The sequence below is a fragment of the Centroberyx gerrardi genome, chromosome 3 (genome assembly GCF_048128805.1).
Source record: "Centroberyx gerrardi isolate f3 chromosome 3, fCenGer3.hap1.cur.20231027, whole genome shotgun sequence".
Taxonomy (NCBI): Eukaryota; Metazoa; Chordata; class Actinopteri; order Beryciformes; family Berycidae; genus Centroberyx; species Centroberyx gerrardi.
Genome location: NC_135999.1, coordinates 35442841 through 35464073, shown reverse-complemented (window position 1 = coordinate 35464073; position 21233 = coordinate 35442841). Strand labels below are relative to the sequence as shown.

At 42.9% G+C, this 21233-nt stretch overlaps 1 protein-coding gene across 2 annotated transcripts in view; it reads right to left on the bottom strand.

Annotated features, from left to right (window-relative positions):
* glra3 (glycine receptor, alpha 3) overlaps positions 1-21233 on the bottom strand; it is a 219878-nt gene that overhangs the window by 62025 nt on the left and 136620 nt on the right. For both annotated transcript variants that reach the window (XM_078282385.1, XM_078282389.1), the window contains exon 4: positions 18361-18443. In XM_078282385.1, coding sequence (XP_078138511.1) covers positions 18361-18443 — 83 coding nt within the window. The remainder of the gene's footprint in view (positions 1-18360; positions 18444-21233) is intronic.

Here is a 21233-nt window from a genome sequence, read left to right as displayed (position 1 = left end):
GTAACTCAATCTTATCATTCCAACTTCCACTCCAAATCTAGAGGAGCTGCAATTCTTATTAATAAGAATGTCCCATTCGTCATGTCAGGGGTTGAGGCAGGTTCCGCTGGTCATTACATAACAGTGGTAGGTAGATTAAATAACACTCCTGTCATTCTGGCAATATGCACCAAATTATGATGACAGCACGTTTTTTACTAGCTTCTTTTCACGTCTACCTAATATAGATACACATCACCTCATCCTAGGAGGAGATATGAATTGTGTGCTGTCACCTTCCCTGGATCGTAGCTCACCCAAAACTATGGCTCCATCTAAAGCAGCGCTTGCAATTCAATTGTTTCTTAATACATATGGGATGTCTGATGCTTGGCGCTTCCGAAACCCTAAATTTAGAAGTTACTCTTTCTACTCACCAGTTCATAAAACATATTCACGTATAGATTATTTTTTTCTGGACTGTGAACTACTTCCATTAATCAGAGAATGTGAATATCAGGCAATAATAATATCGGATCATGCTCCATTATTGATGACCCTATGTATACCAACTACACACTCTAGTTACCGCCCATGGCATCTCAATGCGTTACTGCTCTCTAATTAAGGATTTGTCAAATTTATCTCAACTGAGATAACTGAATATCTAGCACATAATCAAACCCCAGGAATGCCCTCTTCAGTAATTTGGGAGTCTATGAAAGCATATCTAAGGGGGCAAATTATATCGTATAGTGCCCAGATCAGAAAAGCCCAAAATGAATGCTTTGAGAAATTAACAAAAGATATCCTACAACTAGATGGAATATTGGCCCACTCTACGTCACCTGATGTATTTAAGCAACGACTAACTCTTCAAACTGAATTTAATCTCTTATCCACAAAACATGCTGAAAATATTATAAATAAGTCAAGACATAAGACTTATGAATATGGTGAAAAGACTGGGAAGATTCTGGCTCACCAGTTACATCAAAAGAATGCAGATCAATCTATACTTGCAATATATAACGAGATGGGTATTAAACTTACAGACCCCTTAGATTAATCAATGTTTCCATATGTATTATTCAAAGCTTTATACCTCAGAATGGCAGCCTAAACACTCCCATAATTGATGAGGAAACTGCCACAGATTTAGAAAGTCCATTCTCAAGAGAGGAATTTATTATTACAACCAAGTCCATGCAAAACGGGAAATCCCCTGGACCAGACGGATATCCAAGTGATTCTTTAAAAAATGTGCTGCCTAACTTGCTGCTATCCTACTCTCTGTTTATAAAGAATCATTTACCTTTGGTTCACTACCTGAAACGATGAGCCAGGCAGTCATCTCATTAATTCCTAAAAAAGATTTTTAAAAAACGCTAGAATGCAGTTCATTTCGACCCATTTCCTTACTGAATGTTGACAGTAAATTGCTTGCTAAAATGTAAAACTGTTTTAAAAACAGTTTTACCCTCTATAGTTTCCAACGATCAGACCGGATTTATTAAAAATCGTTATTCTTTTTTTAATATACGTAGATTATTTAATATCCTTTACAATCCCACTCCACCCGACATTCCAGAGGTACTTTTATCACTTGATGCTGAGAAAGCATTTGATTGGGTGGAGTGGGATTATCTCTTCTATACCCTAAAAAATTTGGATTTGGCACAAAATTTACATCATGGATTCAGGTTCTCTACTCTTCCTCTCTAGCAGCAGTTCGTACGAATAATAATTTATCCTCTTTCTTTTCATTACGTCATGAGACCAGACAAGGTTGCCCTTTGTCTCCCCTCCTATTTGCTTTGGTAACGCGACGACCCCACCCCACCTACCCCAAATGTGCCATAGCCTACCGTCTTAGTTGTGAATGAAATGAATTTGTAGCGATACCAGGGAGACATTTGCAGAAAGCCCACAACCTTTCTGTTGCTTTCTTGAATCAACACCAAATGGCCTATCACAACAAGTGGCCATAAAGGTGTCGAATTGACACCAGTCCATGGCTCAAGGAGTTGAGTCTATGCCAGCCAGAGATGTCTCCACAGGACAGCTCAGGAAATTAACGACAGGATACCAACCCGGCGAAGAGCTTTGAAACTCACACATTCCACAATTAACGACCTTTATCTTTCAGCCATCAGGAGGAGAAGGACTCAAGAACTCAGGAATACTAATGAACTATACAATCACACATCCATACTTCTCACACATCTGAATATAGGGAATCACCCTCCTTTCTTCATTTGGAGTACCATACTGTTCTGGTTAATCAGAAGGGACAGTCACCATTGGGTGAGAACGGGAATACACACCGTGTCAATACGAAGGAACCAAAGACTGCTGTTGACACTTTCCAGAGTCTCATCACTACCCCCTCTCTGAATCAGGACAGTCATAAATCTCTTCCCTTTTCACATTCCTTTAAAACCTACTTTCAACTATATTTTCCAAATGTCTTTAATGAACCTATTATGTAGTTTGAAGTATACTAGATGTGTTAACTATAGGCCCATATATATGTTGAAGATGTTTAATCAATAGCTAAAGTTACATGCATAGACCATGATGTGTTAAATGATTGAAGTGTATCAGATATTCATCCAGAGACACTCTCCCATTTTCATGGTACTACACTGCCACCTTGTGGTCATTTATAGCAACGACATGTCAGTATAAAATGTCAGTGCGTCCGAATGTATTAAATGATTAAATTGTCTTTTGATATTAATCACGCAGTTAGAAACACAAGTTACATATATGAGTTAACTTGGTGAAGACTTTATAGCCACAGATTTTACCAGGAAGGTTTATTTGATGTCCTTATATTGATGTGCTAGCTATATAAGTTTGAATGTAAGTTCACAGGTTTTTATTATTTCGATCAATTGACAACAGTAATTGATGGAGATGTAAAATACCGACGTATTATTTTAAAAGGAATCTTTATTAAGATCACTTAGTAATAGATCCCAAAATAAAATAGACTAGAGGAATGATTCCTCTTGCATTCCTTTCCCCCCTCCCTCTCGGTTCGGGGTGAAATCTTCTCAAACAAAGAAATTAATTAGTAAACAGAAAAAGAGCGCGAAGCGTGATTTGCATGGCAAACCACGCCTGAGAATTCAAAGAGCTATAAAATGTTCTTATCTGGGTTTTCAGACAGTTCAACATTCCGCCCTCGCCAAGAAACCTGCTGAAGCCAAGATCAACAATTTAGCTACAATTCGACTTTAGCTGAAACTTAGAGTTTGAACCTGGAGTTAGAGACATCTTCTCCAGATGAACTTAAGAATCGCATACAAGAAGTTTGAACCTCGCGTCTAATAGTTAAGAAGTTATCAACGCTCGGCCAAGCGAAGATCATTTTCGAAGGTATTTAGGAACGAGATCATTTAGTTTTATAACAGTTAGAAGAGCTAGAAACGTCAACTCTTCCAAGACCAGCAGTCAAACACTGGTGCAACATCGCCACAGTGTTCCACATCCAGAGAGGCCTGTTGTCTACAGCTGTGAAAAGCCGGTAGCGCTGCTTGCCTCGACGTGACGATAATACATCAGAGACCAGCTGTTCCACCAGCATCTGCCGTTGCCAGGTAACCGGCCACGCCGAGTCCGTCTCTCCGAGCTCAGCGGGACCAGACAACCCGACCGGCAGGACTTCCCAACTGAACAAAGTAGGCTCTGATTATCCACGTCTTTACTGCTGAGAGTTGATGCAAAAGTTTCGATTCAAATTACTTAAATAGATCAGGAAAAGTTAGGCTTTTATAGTTTAGTTGCCCCGTAGCTTTCCGCCTCGTTTCTCTGGTTGATTGATCCATACATACCTCCATTTACTGCTGCCAATTCTTATTCCCATATTTCATTATCATTTCCCTTTCATTCTTATTTTGTTTCATTACATTTCATGTCTATTTTTAGTCTATAGTTTCCGTGCTTCATTCTGGTGATCAATATACGTGCCTTTTATTGCTTATCTCATTGAATTTGTTATGCTTGAATAGTTAAATAAATATTCCCATTTATTACAGAGAAGTTGTTATGTGTTTCCTTACTTGCAGAGTAAAGTAATCCCTGAATTGAAAAGATTTCACGATCTTTAGACTGATGACTGATTAGTATAAGTAAAGGTCCTTCATCTACTAAGGTGGTGCCCCTTACGAGTGTAAATTGATATCTTTATCAAAGTTTCATATTTTCATACCTTTACTAAATTCTAGATTTGATAATTTTGACTCTACACACTACAAATTGCACTATGATATACTGTATAAACTCTCAGTTGTTCAGTTTGTTTTACTGAAAAGAATAAATAAAATCAACTTCCAAAAAGATTGGATAGTATAGATTGCTTTCAGTCAGTGCTTTCTGACATATTTCTCGTAAACATTCTTGAATATATTTTCACATTTAAAGTAAAATTAACTTCAAATTTTTTAATTGAACTTAGGAACAGTGCAAGAAAAAAACAAATCCTACATATCAAACAATGACTGATGTGGGCTTACTGTCTCATCATACTTCCTTACTTAGGATCCTTCCTTCCTTCCTTACCTACCTTTTTATCTGTTGTTGTGGTCGCGTTGTCGGCTGTTTTTGGATAAATTGATATCCTCATTCATCTGGAATAAGACTAATCCACAAATACGTAAGAGCATGTTACAGCGACACCGTCAGCATGGAGGATTAGCTTTACTCAACCTTCAATATTATTATTGGGCAGCTAGTATACGCGCTATGTTATATTGGCTTAATTCCTCACATGATAGCGGCCCAAAATGGTTACAGTTAGAGAACTTGTCATGTGGACCTGCCTCTTTACATGCTTTGCTTTGTTCCAAGCTCCCACTACTTGAACCTATACACAGATATTCTATAAACCCAGTGGTTAAACACTGGGCACAGTTCAGACGAGCCTTTTCACTTAATAATTTCTCAATCGACGCCCCTATAGCAAGAAATAATATGTTTAAACCCTCTATTATAGATGGATCCTTCGATACCTGGTCACATTAAAAGACTTATGCATCATTTGAACAGTTGAGATTAAAATTTTAAATCCCTAATTCTCATTTCTTCGAATACCTGCAGCTTCGCACCTTTGTATCCTCATACTCTGCTCACTTTCCATCATTACCACCCAGCTCTCTCCTAGAATCTATCTGGGAACTCAGTTCCTACCCTAAAGATATTATTGGAATAATCTATACTCTACTCAACTCTTACAATTTAGAACCCCTGACACATTTAAAAAGCCAATGGGAAGAAGATTAGATACAGAACTTTCTGATGATATATGGCAAGATACATTAGATAGGATACACTCATCTTCAATTTGTTTAAAACATAAAGTCATACAATTCAAGATTGTTGGCCAAATTTACACCAAATATTGATCCTATTTGTGATCGCTGTGAAACAACACCAGCCACTTTATCACATATGTTTTGGCTGTGCCCATAGTTAACCGATTTTTGGCAATCCATATTCAAATTCTTCTCTGACATGTTAGAAATATCCATAGAATCTCTTGCTATAATAGCAGTATTTGGCACGGTCCCACGGGATCTCCGTCTCAACCAATGCGGCAAAAACATGATAGCCTTTGCAACGCTCCTGGCTAGGAGACTCATATTGTTTAAATGGAAAGAAAGATTTCCTGCAACTTTCAATCTATGGATTAGAGATCTTATGTGTCATCTGACCCTAGAGAAAATTTGTTATGCTACAAGAGGCTGTGCCCTCAACTTCTACACCATTTGGCAACCAGTTCTGGATCAGGTAGAAAAGATGGATGCCTCAGACATTTCTAACTTGTAACTTGTAACTATTAACTTTTTTTTTTTCTCTTTATTTACCAGTGGAGATTAGGAGACATCATTGGGGAACGAGAGCCGGTGTGAGGGTGAAGAATAAGAGGGAGAGGATTAGGAGATTTAAACCTTGCCTTCTGTCAGTGGTCATGGGGAATGTGAGATAGCTGGCCAACAAGACGTATGAACTCTCAGCCCTGGTGAGCAGTCAACGTCAGTACCAGGAGAGCAGTGTGTTGTGTTTCACGGAGACATGGCTGAATGGGAATATACCGGACTGTTTGGTCAAACTAGCCGGCTTCACGCTAGTGCGGGCGGACAGGCAGAAACAAAGCGGTAAGAAGGAAGGAGGAGGTCTAGCTGTCTTTGTTAACTCCAGGTGGTGTAACCCAGGACATATTACTGTGAAGGCATGCATCTGTACTCCAGACATTGAGCTGTTGGCTGTGGGTCTGAGGCCATACTACTTGCCCCGGGAGTTTTAGCACGCCATTGTTGCTGTTGTTTACATCCCACCATCACGACGTGACGTCATCCACTCTACAGTCACAGGATTACAGACAAATCACCCCAGCGCCTTCATGACAATTAATGATGACTTCAACCATGTCCCGCTCTCCAGAACCCTGACCAACTTCACACAGTATGTGACCTGCAAAACAAGGGAGAACAAGACCTTGGACCTGCTGTATGCTAATGTGAAGGAAGCATACAGCTCCACCGAAAAAAAGGATTACTGGCTACAAACAATCAGGTCCATCTGTGGAGGGGAACCAGAAACATGCAAATGAGCTAAACCTGTTTGTCAATAGGTTTGACTCAGAAAGACAGTCTCGCCCCCCAACCACCACCACCTCTGCTCCCATCCACACCTCTGCTGCTGCCCCCCCAGTCCCTCATGCTCCCTTAACGACCCTGAGGACGACACTGAAGACACCATGGCTCCCCCACTCCTCCTACCACTCCCACAGACAATAGCACCATGGTCACCCATCCCCGCCTGTCCTCCACAGTGGACGACAGCTTAATGACCCCCCCTCCTCCCAGCCCCAGTCTGTCTTCCACATCAGAGGACAGTTCAACACCCCCCCTCCCTCCCCCCAGGCCATTCATCACATCTGGCCAGGTGAGACGGCAGCGCTCCAAGCTGCGAATAAACAAAGCTAAGGGTCCAGACAACATTAACCCCAGGGTGCTCAAGGCGTGCGCTGGGCAGCTTGCAGGAGTGTTTCAGCACCTCTTCAACCTTTCTCTGAGGCTGAAGAAGGTGCCCCAGCTGTGGAAGACCTCCTGCATTGTCCTGGTGCCCAAGAAAGGACGTCCCAGTGCTCTCAATGACTATAGGCCAGTCGCTCTGACCTCACATGTCATGAAGACCTTTGAGAGACTGGTTCTGCAGCACTTCTCCAGTGCCTTCAATACCATCCGGCCCCTCCTCCTCTTCCTGCTGGCAGAGAAGCTCTCTGAGATGCAGGTAGACTACAACCTCGTGGACTGGATTACGGGCTACCTCACCGGCAGGCCGCAATACGTCTGGCTGCAGGGCAACCTGTCAGACGTGGTGGTGGGCAACACCAGCGCACCCCAAGGAACTGGACTATCACTATTTCTTTTCACCCTCTACAGCTCGGACTTCCGCTTCAACTCTGGATCGTGCCACCTACGACTCCTCCATTGTCGGCTGCATCATGGAGGACAATGAGGAGGAATACAGAGACCTGGTGTAGAGCTTTGTAGGTTGGTGTGACAACAACCACCTCCAGCTCAACATCACGAAGACCAAGGAGCTGGTGGTGGACTTCAGAAGGAGTAGGAGGCCCCCAAACCCTGTCACCATCCAGGGGGAGGAGGTAGAAATGGTGAACTCCTATCGGTTCCTAGGAGTGCAGCTCAACAATAAACTGGCCTGGTCAGACAACACTGAGGCCCTCTACAGGAAAGGACAGAGCAGGCTGTACTTCTTGAGGAGACTCAGGTCCTTCAACGTGTGCAACAGGCTGCTGCAGATGTTGTACCAGTCTGTAGTAGCCAGTGTACTGTTCTTTGCTGTGGTGTGCTGGGGAGGCGGCATCAAGGCAGGGGGACCCAACAGACTGAATATGCTGGTGAAGAAGGCTGGCTCTGTAGTGGGACACAAACTGGACAGTCTGGAGGTAGTGGCAGAGAGGAGGATGAGGGGAAAGATCAATGCCATCCTGGAGAACCCCTCTCACCCTCTCTATGATGAGCTGAGGCTGATGAGGAGCAGCTTCAGCCACAGGCTCCTCCTCCCACGCTGCAGGACGGAGCACCTCAGGCGTTCCTTTGTGCCGGCAGCCATAGGACTGTTCAACAACATCAGCGACCCCTGTGCCAGCCAGCCATGACCCCTTATCTTACAAGTGTAATGACAGAGAACTGGGGTGCATTCCATTTGGCCAAAATGCGTCCTCTCCTCCATCCTCGCAGCCTTGTCTCCTCGCTGACTCTGCATCCAAAAATGAGCCGCCATCATTAAGGACGTTCCAATTGGTTAAAAGACGCAAGAAGGATCCTTCATGTCTCCTCGGGTGCATTGTCTTGTGTCTCCTCCTCCGTCCTCGCGACCTCGTCTGCTCGCTGACCGTCCTCCAATAAGGCGTGGTCGGAGGATACTCAGGTGTATCCTCCATGCGGAAATAATGAGTGAAGTCAATCAACCTTGGCACGTGTGGATATAAGCCCGCCTCCATACCATCAGAAAACGTGTCGACATTGGCAGAAAAAAATCCACAGGTGTAAGTAGCCACAACTTGTTATATATTCTTCAAACAGAAATAGCATAGGTTTTAAATGTTAGCCGGACATTTGTTAATTAAGGGTTACGTTAAATGTTCATATACGGACAGATCTGTTGTAGGCCTAGTTGTAGGATGTCAAACTTTTTCCAAATAGGCATAAGTAAATGATCTTAAGGCTTGGATGTGATTATAGGGACAGAGGAGGAGACGCACCAGCTAATTCTCCATCGCATAGAGAGGGTGAGTGGGGTACAAGTAATGTGAATCTTATATGGCATTATTTTATAGGATTTATCATTAATATGAATGACATTCCATGATCTTATAGGCCTGAATGAAATCCATTCATTAGGACATAGACATAGCCTATAAATGCACACATGCGACTCTTTTACCATGCGACTCTTTTACCATGCATCTCTTTAGGACCTCAAGTCACCAGCGCCGGGCACTGGGACTGAGGATGGGGAGCAAACGGCTGCGACCTTGCCCTGGTTCTCCCTCATGCATGAGGCCACCGGCGGGAGGCCATCAGCGGTCCCTCCCGCTTTAATAGACTCATGTGTGGAGGAGTGTGGAGTCAGCCGCTGTGCGCTCCCCATCCAGCCCCAATCCCCGTCCCCCTGATGAGCAACCGGGGCCATCAGATGCTGCTGCCCGCTCCCATGTGTGACCTCCGCGGCTTCCTCGGGTCCCCCGGCAGCCAAGAGGCAAAGAGGAGAGGGAGCGCTGCTGGGGTTTCTCCGGGAAGAGGCAGCTGAGGACGCACGGGCTGAGCAGCAGACAGAGCGATTTTAACTATATTAGAGAGAATGGCAGACAAGATGTGACACCACCCCTTTTTGTATTTTTTTTTATTCATTTAAAAAAATTAAAATGCTAATTTCTCTGCCATTTAGGCGTAGCCTACCTCTGTTTCCATTCTCGCCATTTTCATAACCTTGGTCAAGGTGCGTAATGACTGTTGCCATGAAAGGACATATTTTAATCCTAAAGGCTGATACGTTTGTCTTTTGCTGGAATCACTTCTGTGTCTTCTCTGGATCACCAGTTGGTTTGCTGTGTTTGTTTGATGTGTCTCTCATTCAGTATTCATCATTCATCATTGTGTTTGTGTGTGTTGCCATGGAATTTCTCTTCGGGAGAATGGGAGAATAAATTCTTACTAAACCTCATTAACAGCATTTCATTGTTTAAATCGCACATTATGCTCTTACAGCTAGATCTATGGTTATTTTGGAATTTATTTATTTATTTAGGAATAAAAAGAAAGCACTTTGGTTCATTGCCAGTGAGTTGTCAAATGGTGCCCACATTATCGTTGTCTAATCCAAGTCGTATAAAGGATAAAAGTTGCGCACAGACACAAATCAGCTCATGACATTTCTTTAATAGCCCAATAATCTTTTCATTTGTATAGCACCTTTCTTATCAGTGCTACAAAGTGCTTCACAAAATGAAATGTAGCAACAGCAGATAGAAAAAATAAAAAAATTAAAACAGAAATCAGGAAATGGAACACTTTTGGGCATTTGGAATTTATTTTAAGTGTTCTACCTTCATGAGGTAGACAAGGCTCATTAGAGGCTGGCATAATTTAGATTAATTAAACATTAATCTGAATTTTGTTAAATGTTTTTATGTGGATAAAACACGAGCCATAGAATAATTTATGCTGCATTCCATTGTACTCGGAACTCGGAGAAAAACGACTTCCAACACGGAAAAGTGCAAAGGAACGGTAGTTCAAGTCGGAGTTCCCAGTCGGAAACTCGGACAAAATTATTTCCGCACAAATTGTCCGACATAAACACAGCTGACGTCACAGCATCAATATGTACTTAATAAAACTTGATTTTACTTGATATGTAGTTTTTGTGTTATGAAAACCTGTTGTAACAACTTTGTAGTTTCCATTTGTAACGTAATTCAGTTGACTTGTGCTTCGTTAGTAGATAGAAGTCTTTGCTGTATGAACTTGCCTGCTAACGTAACTAGAGCTGTCAGATAGCTACCGTTAACGTTAATGGGCAAAGGATGTTGCGTCCATGTTTTCCCGAGAAGACGCACTGGAATGGATTTAGATCGGAGGTCGGTAGTTCCAACTCGGAACTACAGACCTCCGACTTCCAATGGAATGCAGCATTAGACAACAGTCATTTTGCGTGGGAGGAGCCTCAACGCAACGCTTCAAATGTCAGTTCAATATGACCGTGCTAGGACGTTCCAATTGACAAGCCAGGTTCACTCGCCTCCTCGCATCTTCTCCTCGTTTCCTCTGTGACCTTTGACTGAGGAGTCGAGGAAGAGACGCGAGGCAAGGAGACGAGGAGAAATCGTTACCAAATGGGATGCACCCCTGGTTTCAATGAGCAATGTTAATGATGCTAACTTGCTGTTTTCCAAATATAGTGTCTGTATTGTATCCCAAGAGAAAGTAAAAACAAAAACAAAAACAAAAAAACAAAGAAAGAGGAATTGACTTGAACGCGCCTCTCAATCAGCTTTACCTACACAGCTGCTCCAGTCTAATTGTGGTGACACTGTCTTTGACCCAGAGGCCAGGGCCTATCAATTCAGAGCACGGGTTTGACAGAGGATCTAAGGACTACGGAGAATGTGGACACTTTTAAACAAAAACTTAAAACATACCTGTTTAGCCTAGCTTTCCTGTAATTTTTAATGTCTTTATTTTAATCTTACAATTTTGTTTATTTTTATTTTATATTTTAATGTTCCCATTTTATTCTACTCTTAGATACATTGTCTATTTTTATTTTATGACCTCTCCTTTTTTGGTTCTTTTATTCTACTGCATTTTTATCTGTGTTGTGAAGCACTTTGAGCTGCATTTGCTTGCATGAAATGTGCTATACAAATAAAGTTTTGATTGATTTTGATTTGATTGATTTACTGATCACACCAACAGCATGAACTCAACAACTCAACTCTTGTAATTCCATTTTTTCAACAACAGAATAAAAAATGAAAATGTATCCCTTGAGGTACCCCTTGACACGCTGAGGTCCATGGAGAGAGACATTGGGCCTCATTCAGGAAACTTTTCTTAAATTGTTCTTACTTTTGTTCTTAAGAAACATGCCTACGCAAAACCAACGTGGGATTCATGAAGCATGCGCAGAGTCTCGATTTTTGCATATTTCAGGTGTATCTGATGATGAATGCCACTTGTTCCTTAATTGGATGCGCGTGCCTGTTGATGCTGATTAGCATAGGTAGATGCCCTGGCAACTCCATAAAAGGCCTGCTGTCTGAAGGGTCGTGCGCAAATGGAAAGCATTACTGGAGTGGTGGAGAATGGCAAATAGACCCAAGAAGAAAAATTCAAACTCTGAAATAGTAGTGTTGTTGTCGGGAGTGAGAGAAAAAAAAAAACTTTTTAAAAGTGTAAGCGGTGGACTGACAGCAACTGAGAAAGAAAACATGGCAAGAAATGACTGATGCTGTCAATGCTGCAACATCAGAAACACACACCTTGAATTAAATTCAAAAGAAACGGTTTGACTTACAGTTAGAATCTAAAAAGCGAGGGTGATAGTCTAATTCCAAATAGATGCAGTTTATTCGCTTCAGGCGGAGGGCAGGGCGCTGCCAAAATGTTTGGGGAAATAATATGGAGACTGTGCTGTCAGGTGTCCAGTCATCAGCGGAGTTGGACACTGGTTTAATTCAAGCAGCATCTCCATCTGATGGTAAGCTCAGACTTTAGGCTATATAATAATATTGTTGGTTTTGACTGTAGCTCTTGACAGGAGCTTTCTTCCTGCGGTGTCCAAGCACATCCAAAGTCCTTCCAGCTCAGTATACTGCACTCGCTCTGTGGCGGAGCGAGTGGCCGTATGATAATTCTATGATCGCTGCTGAGGGGTCTGAAGGTTTATCAGGTGTGTCATTAGCAATGTGGTCAAGGCATAACCTCTATCACCTAGAGACAAACTAGTTAGTCTTGAGACTGGTTAATTTAACTTCCATTCAGTCCAATATGCGTCGTGCGTCTCCAGCAGCACCTGCTCAAGACGCACGACACCCCGCTGTTCTGCAGCACCGAGTCGCGGCTCCCTCCTGGACAGGGGAAACCACATGTAGGAGGTTTAGGTTGGCGTCACAAATTAATTGAATGTTTATGGTGTGTTATTGTTTGCGATTTAAATAGGGGAAAGCGTTTGGAGACGGTGCTTTGATGCGCACAGTCTATTGCTCCTGTGGTAAGATAAGATAGAACTTTATTGATCAATAAATAATATAATAATATAATATATGTATGATAATATATACGATAATAATTAATCACTTTAATCACTCAGGTTTCCAATTGAATAGAATTGCCTATGAATTTGTTCATATAGGCCTAGCTTTGTTAATATGGTTATTATCACTAGGCTTACAAATGGACTGAAACACATTTTGTTGTTGATATGAGGTCTGAGGTCTTTAATAGATTTTGCTTAAAGAATAAGGCATTTTAAGTAGAAACCACTTCATGCGTAGTGCCCCACGCATGTTTCCAAACACACGTAGATTTCGATCGTACCAAAGAACAAATTCAGGTAAGAAAAAAAATGATGAATGCCGAAATGTTTGTGGAAACGTTCATAAGTACACTTTAAGATCAAATCTGATCGTACGCACATTTCGTGAATGAGGCCCAATGATTCCTGTATCCATGTTGAAAGAAGGTCAATCAACAAATCACACATCCCTCTGTCCCCCTATTCCATCATCAATATTACATAATGCAAAGGAATATTTCACCTTTGTGTCGGTGCTTCATCAAAATCCATACGGACAACAAATCTGTATGTACTTTGGACCAAAAATCTATATGTAATCTGTAATATGAAATTGAATTAGAGATGGTGCTGGGTTTTCTCTTTTTAAGTTCCTCCATCTATCATATCAAGGCTGGAGTCATTTCATGTCATCCTCTCTCTCTCTCTCTCTCTCTCTCTCTCTCTCTCTCTCTCTCTCTCTCTCTTCTTTCTCTCTATGTGTGTGTGCGTGTGTGTGTCTTTCTCTCCCATTTTTCCAGTGTCTCTCCACTGCATACTATCAAAGAAAGCAGCAATGCCATAAAAATAATCTCATACGAAAAAAACAAAGCTGTTATCTGTATAGTAATATCTCTGGCCAGTGGGTTGTGGCTGTGCAGTGGAGCAGAATAAAACTACCAATGAAGACAAATGATCTGTCCAAATGTTAGCCTGATCCACTGCCTGTTCTCTCTCTCCCCTCGGGCTAGGCTATGCTCTGGATATGACAATGGATGAATAAGTCATGACCCTATCAACATTACTTAACAGGACTCTGTGTTTCTTTAAATAGATACAGCCACGTGTCTCCTGAAATCCTTTTTCCATATGGGGGAAGAGGGAGGGAAAAAGAATGAAGGAGATACTATAGTAAGATGTGTGGATGAATAGAAAAGAAGGGAATGAGAGAACAAGGTGTATGAGGTCAAGAGCAAAAGATAGAGATAAGGATAAGAGAGGAAAACAGATATTGGAAGATAAATCAACTTGTTTTTGTAATACTTTTTTTTGCTAATTTGCATTCATACATTTCTACTTAATATCAGAATTATCGGTTGAGTATGTTTATATGACCACTATTTGTTCTAATTTATATTCTATTATTCTTTGCTGGGTAACACTGTACTTTCCAATGGCCTAATTCCAGTTTATTAACCTGTGTACTAAACAATGGAAAAGTACTGTATGTGACACAATCATGAGTCGGAGCGCCGCTCAGACATCTCCGTGGTGCGGCTTCTGTGTCAGCTAGCGCTGCAGTGACTGCCAGCACTGGGGGAATCCCGGGAGCTGTCCGAGGTATTCGCCGCATTTCCCGCGGACGCTTACGTTTACCGCCAGCGGGAGATCACAGCCAATTGTAGCTACATTCTGATCAGCTTGTGATTGTTTGCACCTGCTTTGTGTGCTATATAACTGTGTGTGTTCCAGACCATTCTTGCTGAGTCTTGGAGTTCATCACGTCAGACTACGCCCGCCGATATCCTGCAAGGTTTTGTCCGCCTTTTCTTTGTGTGAGACAGAGATCATCTGCCTGTTATTCTTTAGTTTAGTATAGGTTTTGTTTGTTTACCTTCTTGCTGTGGCATGTTTGCTCCAAGCTCTAGTCCTAAGTTAGTTCTGCCCTGTTGGCAGTAGTTTTTGTTGTTTTTGTATTTTCTTGCTGAGTCAATATAAAAGACTTAAACTAAGACTTTTATGGGGGACAGTCCCAACATGGTCCACACCAAGTTTCATGTAAATCAGATGACTGCAGGAACATGGCTGGATTGTGCCAGTAGGGGGCCTGAATCACAGCCAATGAGTTATTGTGATTTAAACTAATAATATTGCTATAGAGCCTCCTTTTGGCCAAATACCACCAAACTGTATGCTACCTCAGGGTCAAATTTTAATCTGATAGCACAAAGCATGACTGTAGGAGTTCAAGCGCAAAGAGCAAGCTAAAGAAACAGAAGCACATTGAACATTGGCTCAGCACATTCAAAGATATGCATTCGTGGATTTTATGTTAAATTGCGCAATTTAACATCTATTAAATAAAATGTTTCAAGTAGCCAAAGTTTAATAGCATACAATCTGAATACAGATTGTAGAAATAATTTCCCATGACAACCTATTTAATTCCAAACAGGTTACTGGTGGACAAACTGAACGCATTTAGCTTGTGCATGAAATTCGGTGGACAAACTACATTAACTGGGTCTTGAACCACTGACCTTGTTATTGGGAGGTAGACATCCTAACAACTAATCTACTGAATAGGTATAGATAGGAGACAGGGTAAAAAAAGGAAAGAGATTCTATGACAATCTGGGAATTCTGGCCCTTTAAAAAACGTGTGATGTAAATCATTTTCAAGTTATTCACAATGGCTATTGAAGATGCTTTATCTATTGAGCCAACATCTCTGATAGGAGAAAACAACCAATAAAAGAACTAATACATTTCATCATGGCTTGACAAATATCATCTTGAGAGTATTGACAGTATTATTCATTAGTTTAATGAAGACTGTTCAATCTATGTTGAACATTTGACATTGTCAAGTCTTTATTCAAATTGCAGCTGTACATTATGCTCAATTTTTGGTTGGGGGGCGAGACTGTCTTTCTGAGTCAAACCTATTGAAAAAAAGGTTTAGCTCATTTGCATGTTCCTGGCTCCCCTCCACAGATGGACCTGATTGATTGTAGCCAGTAATCCTTTTCATCCCCTTCCACACCTCCTTAGCATCGTTCTGCTGGAGCTTCCTCTCCAGTCTCCCCCTGTAGCTGTTCTTGGCCTCCCTCAGCTCCCTCTTCAGCTCCCTCTGGACAGACTTGACTTCCTCCCTGTCTCCAGCCATGAAAGCTCTCTTCTTTCTGTTGAGAAGGGCTTTAATGTCCTTTGTGATCCACGGCTTGTTGTTTGGAAAGCAGCGCACCCTTTTGGTGGAGATGACGCTGCTCTCACAGAAGCGGATGTAGTCTGTGATGCAATGGGAGAGACCCTCGATGTCCTCCCCGTAGTCCTTCTGGAACAGCTCTCAGTCCGTGGTCTGGAAACAATCTTGAAGGGCCTCCTCAGCCTCCTCAGACCAGTCCTGGTGTTGGCGGACTGCTGCCTGACAACAGGCTTGTACATCGGTACAAGGTGTATCAGGTTGTGATCTGATCTGCCGAGGGGGGGGCAGTGCAGCTGTATGCTTCCTTAGCATTGGCATACAGCAGGTCCAAGGTCTTGTTCTCCCTTGTTTTGCAGGTCACACACTGTGTGAAGTTGGTCAGGGTTCTGGAGAGCGGGACATGGTTGAAGTCTGTCCATGTAAACAACAGCAACAATGGCGTGCGAAAACTCCTGAGGCAGATAGTATGGCCTCAACCCCACTGCCAACAGCTCAATATCTGGAGTACAGATGCGTGCCTTCACAGTAATGTGTCCTGGGTTACACCACCTGGAGTTAACAAAGATGGCCAGACCTCCTCCTTTCTTCTTACCGCTTTGTTTCTCCTTGTACGCGCACACTAGCGTGAAGCCGGCTAGTTCGACTGAACAGCCCGGTATATTCCCATTTAGCCATGTCTCCGTGAAGCACAACACACTGCTCTCCCGGTACTGACGTTGACTGCTCATCAGGGCTGAGAGTTCGTCCGTCTTGTTGGCCAGCGACCTCACGTTCCCCATGACGACTGATGGAAGGCAAGGTTTGAATCTCCTATTCCTCTCCCTCTTGTTCCTCACCCTCACACCGGCTCTCGTTCCCCGTAAATTGCTAGCACTAAGCATAGAGCTAGAACGTTGAAAAGTTGAGTAGTGCAAAATAATTCAAAGTAGTGCAATAAAATAGCAAAAAAAAAGTAGCAACGGTAGACAGAAAATTAGAAAAAGTAGCGAAAAAGTGGGAGCTGCTGTGACCGGCTGCCGCTCTCAACGACGGCGCCACTACTGTGATTCTAGCACCCTCTATAGATCAAAATAAGCCAATTATTTGGAGGCTCCTCAAAAATGCATCTAGTAAATGCCCCCAAAATTTTAGATAGATAGATAGATATAGCTGAAAAATATCAAAGACACCCACAAACTTTTATTGGGTTGTGGAAAAGACAGCGTTTTTGACCACTGAAAACGGAGCTTTCTGAAAATGCTCTCCAAAGTGGATACATTTGAAAACGCTGGTTTTGTGTTGTAGTGTGGACGGGGAAAACTTTTCCAAAATGTTGACGTGAGATTGTCATGTGATCTCACTCAGGCAGTAGTCAAACAGTCTACAGTATATTCTCCATGGCTTTGACGGTCTTGTAGTCATTTGTTACTTTCAAAAGCAGCTCAACTTCATAATCAGTCCAGACAAATAAGTCTGGCTTGCTTTTGTTCGTCTTTTACTGTGATTTGGACATCTTGTTGGCGCTGAAGGCACTCTGCTACTGCAGCCCTGACAACACTTCTGTAAAGAGTGGTAATGACATAAAGGTCATGGGTCAGAGGCTTGCGCCTGCCCAATAGGGTAGATTTCACCATTTTCCTATCTTTTTGGCATCTCAGTGTGGACGGGAAACCTTTAGAAAACGGCCTGGAAACGCTAGTGTGGACGGAAACACAAATGACACGAGAATGCTGTTTTCAAATTTATCTGGATTAGTGTGGACAAGGCCTAAGGTTCAGCCTCTACTGATTCTATCAACAGCACTTTGCAGGTTGCAAAGGCAAATTAGTGGAAACATTTATATACGCAAATGGCTGAATGGGTGTGGCATAGATGAAATCCTCATGACTAAAGGAATCAGAAAATTTTAGTTTTTTGAAATTCCACCGCACAGTTAAAAAGTTATAATACTTGTAGTATAGCGGCCCCTTTAGGCCACTATGTGTCATTTTTTTGTGCCTGAGTAATGGGGGGTTGGGGTCGGGGGGTTGAACTTCAGGTCCACGTTTGGTATGTGTACACATGTCTCTGAGGTCCAAAGACTTTTAACGGAAAAAAATAATAAACAAAAATAAACCTACAATAAAAAAAAATTATAATTAAATGATATCTAGTTTGCCATATCCCATCTACCTTATCCCATGAGAATGCAGTATAAACTGCATGGCTCACTACACAGACAATACACTTTTTTTGCATTTTCCTGGGATCAGTTAAATGTTCCGTCACACGTAATAATGCCCTTAATGGCAAGCGTCATCCATCTATAGGCAAAACATTTTTTTCCTGGAGTATGTATGTATGTGTGTGTGTGCGCGCTCACACGTGTGTGTACTTACAACTCTCCAGCTGCATAATGCAGGTCTGGACATCCATGGGGAAATTCTTCAGATCCATAGGACACGACAGAGTCAATGTTAATCTGAAAAAGAGAAAGACAATGGCAGGATTTACAGACAGTAATCTGTAAATATTTGTGTACATTTATATTACTGCTGCACTAGGCAAGATCTCTTTGTAAAAATCCAACCATTTTATCAGCTTAAATCACAAAGTGTGGCTGCAGCAGAGAAGAGCATCCCAACCCCACTAATTGAGACGCCGTAGATTCACCCTCCTCATTTGACCTCAAACAGGTCTCCACCGCTCCCACACACAAAGTGGGCAATACACTCGATCTGATTGTGACTCAAAACTGCTCCACGGCAAATCTGACTGTCACCCCCTTACATCTGTCAGACCACTTCTTTATTCAATTCATACCGGAACATCCTCACATTCCACTGCAAATGGTCTCCTTCAGACGAAACCTCCGGTCCCTCACACCGGCTCAGCTCTCCAATGATGTCTCGGCTACCATGCCTCCTCATAATGAATTCGCCTCACTCCATGTCAATGAGGCTACAGACAAACTCTAATCCTCGCTAGCCGCCTCTCAATCTCTGCCCTCTCTCATCCAAACCTGCTCGTAACACCCCCCCCCTAGTCCATGGCTCACCGGTGTCATCAGAGAGCAACGGGCGGGGCTCAGAGCAGCCGAGAGAAAATGGTGCAGATCCCATTGACCTCAGTGACTATCAGACTCTCCTTTCTGCATTCTCCCATTTAAAAAGTCCCAAGACCACTTATTATCAGGAGAAAATCAGCAGCGCCAAACACGCTCGGAAATTATTTTCAGCTTTTAATTCAACCCTCCACCACCTCCACCCTCAACTTTGCTCACTGCTGACCTCTTCACATCCTTCTTTACTGATAAGGTTTCTACCATCAGTAATCAGTTCTCTGAGCCTGACCAACTCAGTATTCTGCCGCCAGCTAACAGGGCCTCACTCCTCTCATTTTCCCATCTCACTGAGTCTCCAAACTTCTGCTTGACTCTCGTCCCACTACCTGTCCGTTGGAACCCATACCCTCCAACCTCCTGCAGGCCATTTCACCAACACTTATCCCTGCAGTCACGCACATCATCAACTCCTCACTTACAACGGGTGTGTTCCCCACTGCTTTTAAGCAAGCCCGGGTTACCCCGCTGCTAAAGAAACCTACACTCAACCCATCTCAGGTTGAAAATTACAGGCCGGTTTCACTCCTGACCTTCCTTTCCAAGACACTTGAGTGCACAGTCTTTAATCAAGTCTCTGAATTCCTTTCTGAGAACAACCTGTATGATCCTAACCAGTCTGGCTACAAACACGGACACTCTACCGAGACTGCGCTCTTGTCTGTAGTGGAAACACTGCGATCAGCTAGAGCTGCCGGTCAGTCCTCTGTTCTAATGTTGCTAGACCTATCGGCTGCCTTTGACACGGTTAACCACCAAATCCTCCTCTCCATACTCACTGAGCTTGGCTTCTCAGGATCTGCTCTCCGCTGGTTTGAGTCCTCTCAGGGAGATCCTTTAGAGTGTACTGCAACTCCTTACTGGCAGGGCTCCTGGCATGTACGCTCAAACCTCTGCAGATGATCCAGAACGCGGCAACGCGTCTGGTCTTCAACTAGCCCAAAAGAGCACATGTCACTCCGCTGTTCACATCCCTCCACTGGCTCCCAGTTGCTGCCCGCATCAAATTTAAGTCCTTGATGCTCGCCTACAAAGCAGCAACCAAAACGGCTCCTACCTACCTGAACTCCCTCTTTCAGGTCTACACTCCCTCCCGCCCACTACGCTCTGCCAAGGAACGGCGCCTGGTGCTGCCACCACAACAAGGCCCTAAGTCTCTAGCCAGACTCTTCTCTTCTGTGGTTCCTCAGTGGTCGAACGAGTTACCAAACTCCATTTGATCCGCAGAGGCCCTCTCAATCTTTAAGAAAAAGCTAAAGACCCAGCTCTTTAGTGAACACCTTATCACCTGATGGACTGCGTAATCCAAAAAAAAAAAAAAAAACCTTTATCTGCCTCTATGCACTCTATGCATTACCAGACATAGGTGCCTCATTGCACCTATGTCCTGTTGGACCAGAACTTAGCTTTATGGCACTTACTCTCGTTGTTCTCTCTCGACTAGATCCTTGCTTGTGTTGTATTAAAATCTCATATGTATGTCGCTTTGGATAAAAGCGTCTGCCAAATGGGAAATTGTAATTGTAATTTGGGCACATGAAATTCTGTTGTCAGTATGGTCACTGGCAGAGATGGGAAGTAACAAAGTACAAATACTTTACTGTAATATCTGTACTTTGTACAAGTTTTTCTTTCACTTAAAACGTTTTACTTTTACTCACTACATTTCGAAAGAAAAATCTATACTTTCTACTCACTACATTTTCAAAACAGATGTAGGTACAATCCTTCAGCCGTCCTGAAAACTACAGTTCCCTATGTAAAGAACTACAACTGTTTCCTGTGGTAACCTCCCTGAACAACCAAAACCGTGCCCTGATAGGCTGCCAGTCATTTCACACCTAGGTGTGAAATCAACTTTCTTAAAAACCAAGTGCTGCCATTTTTCTCTCTCTCTCTCTCTCTCTCTCTCTCTCTCTCTCTCTCTCTCTCTCTCTCTCTCTCTCTCTCTCTCTCTCTCTCTCGGGCTCTCTCTCTCTCTCTCGGGCTCTCTCTCTCTCTCTCGGGCTCTCTCTCCTTTTCTTTTTCCTGGTGGCTACCCAGAAGGACTGGTGTCCCTTCTCCTGCAGGCCCAAGACCTGTACTGTCTCCTGCCTTCTCCAAAACGGAGTGAATACGCAGAGCCTAGCCTCTCTTCCCTGCAGAAGCAAA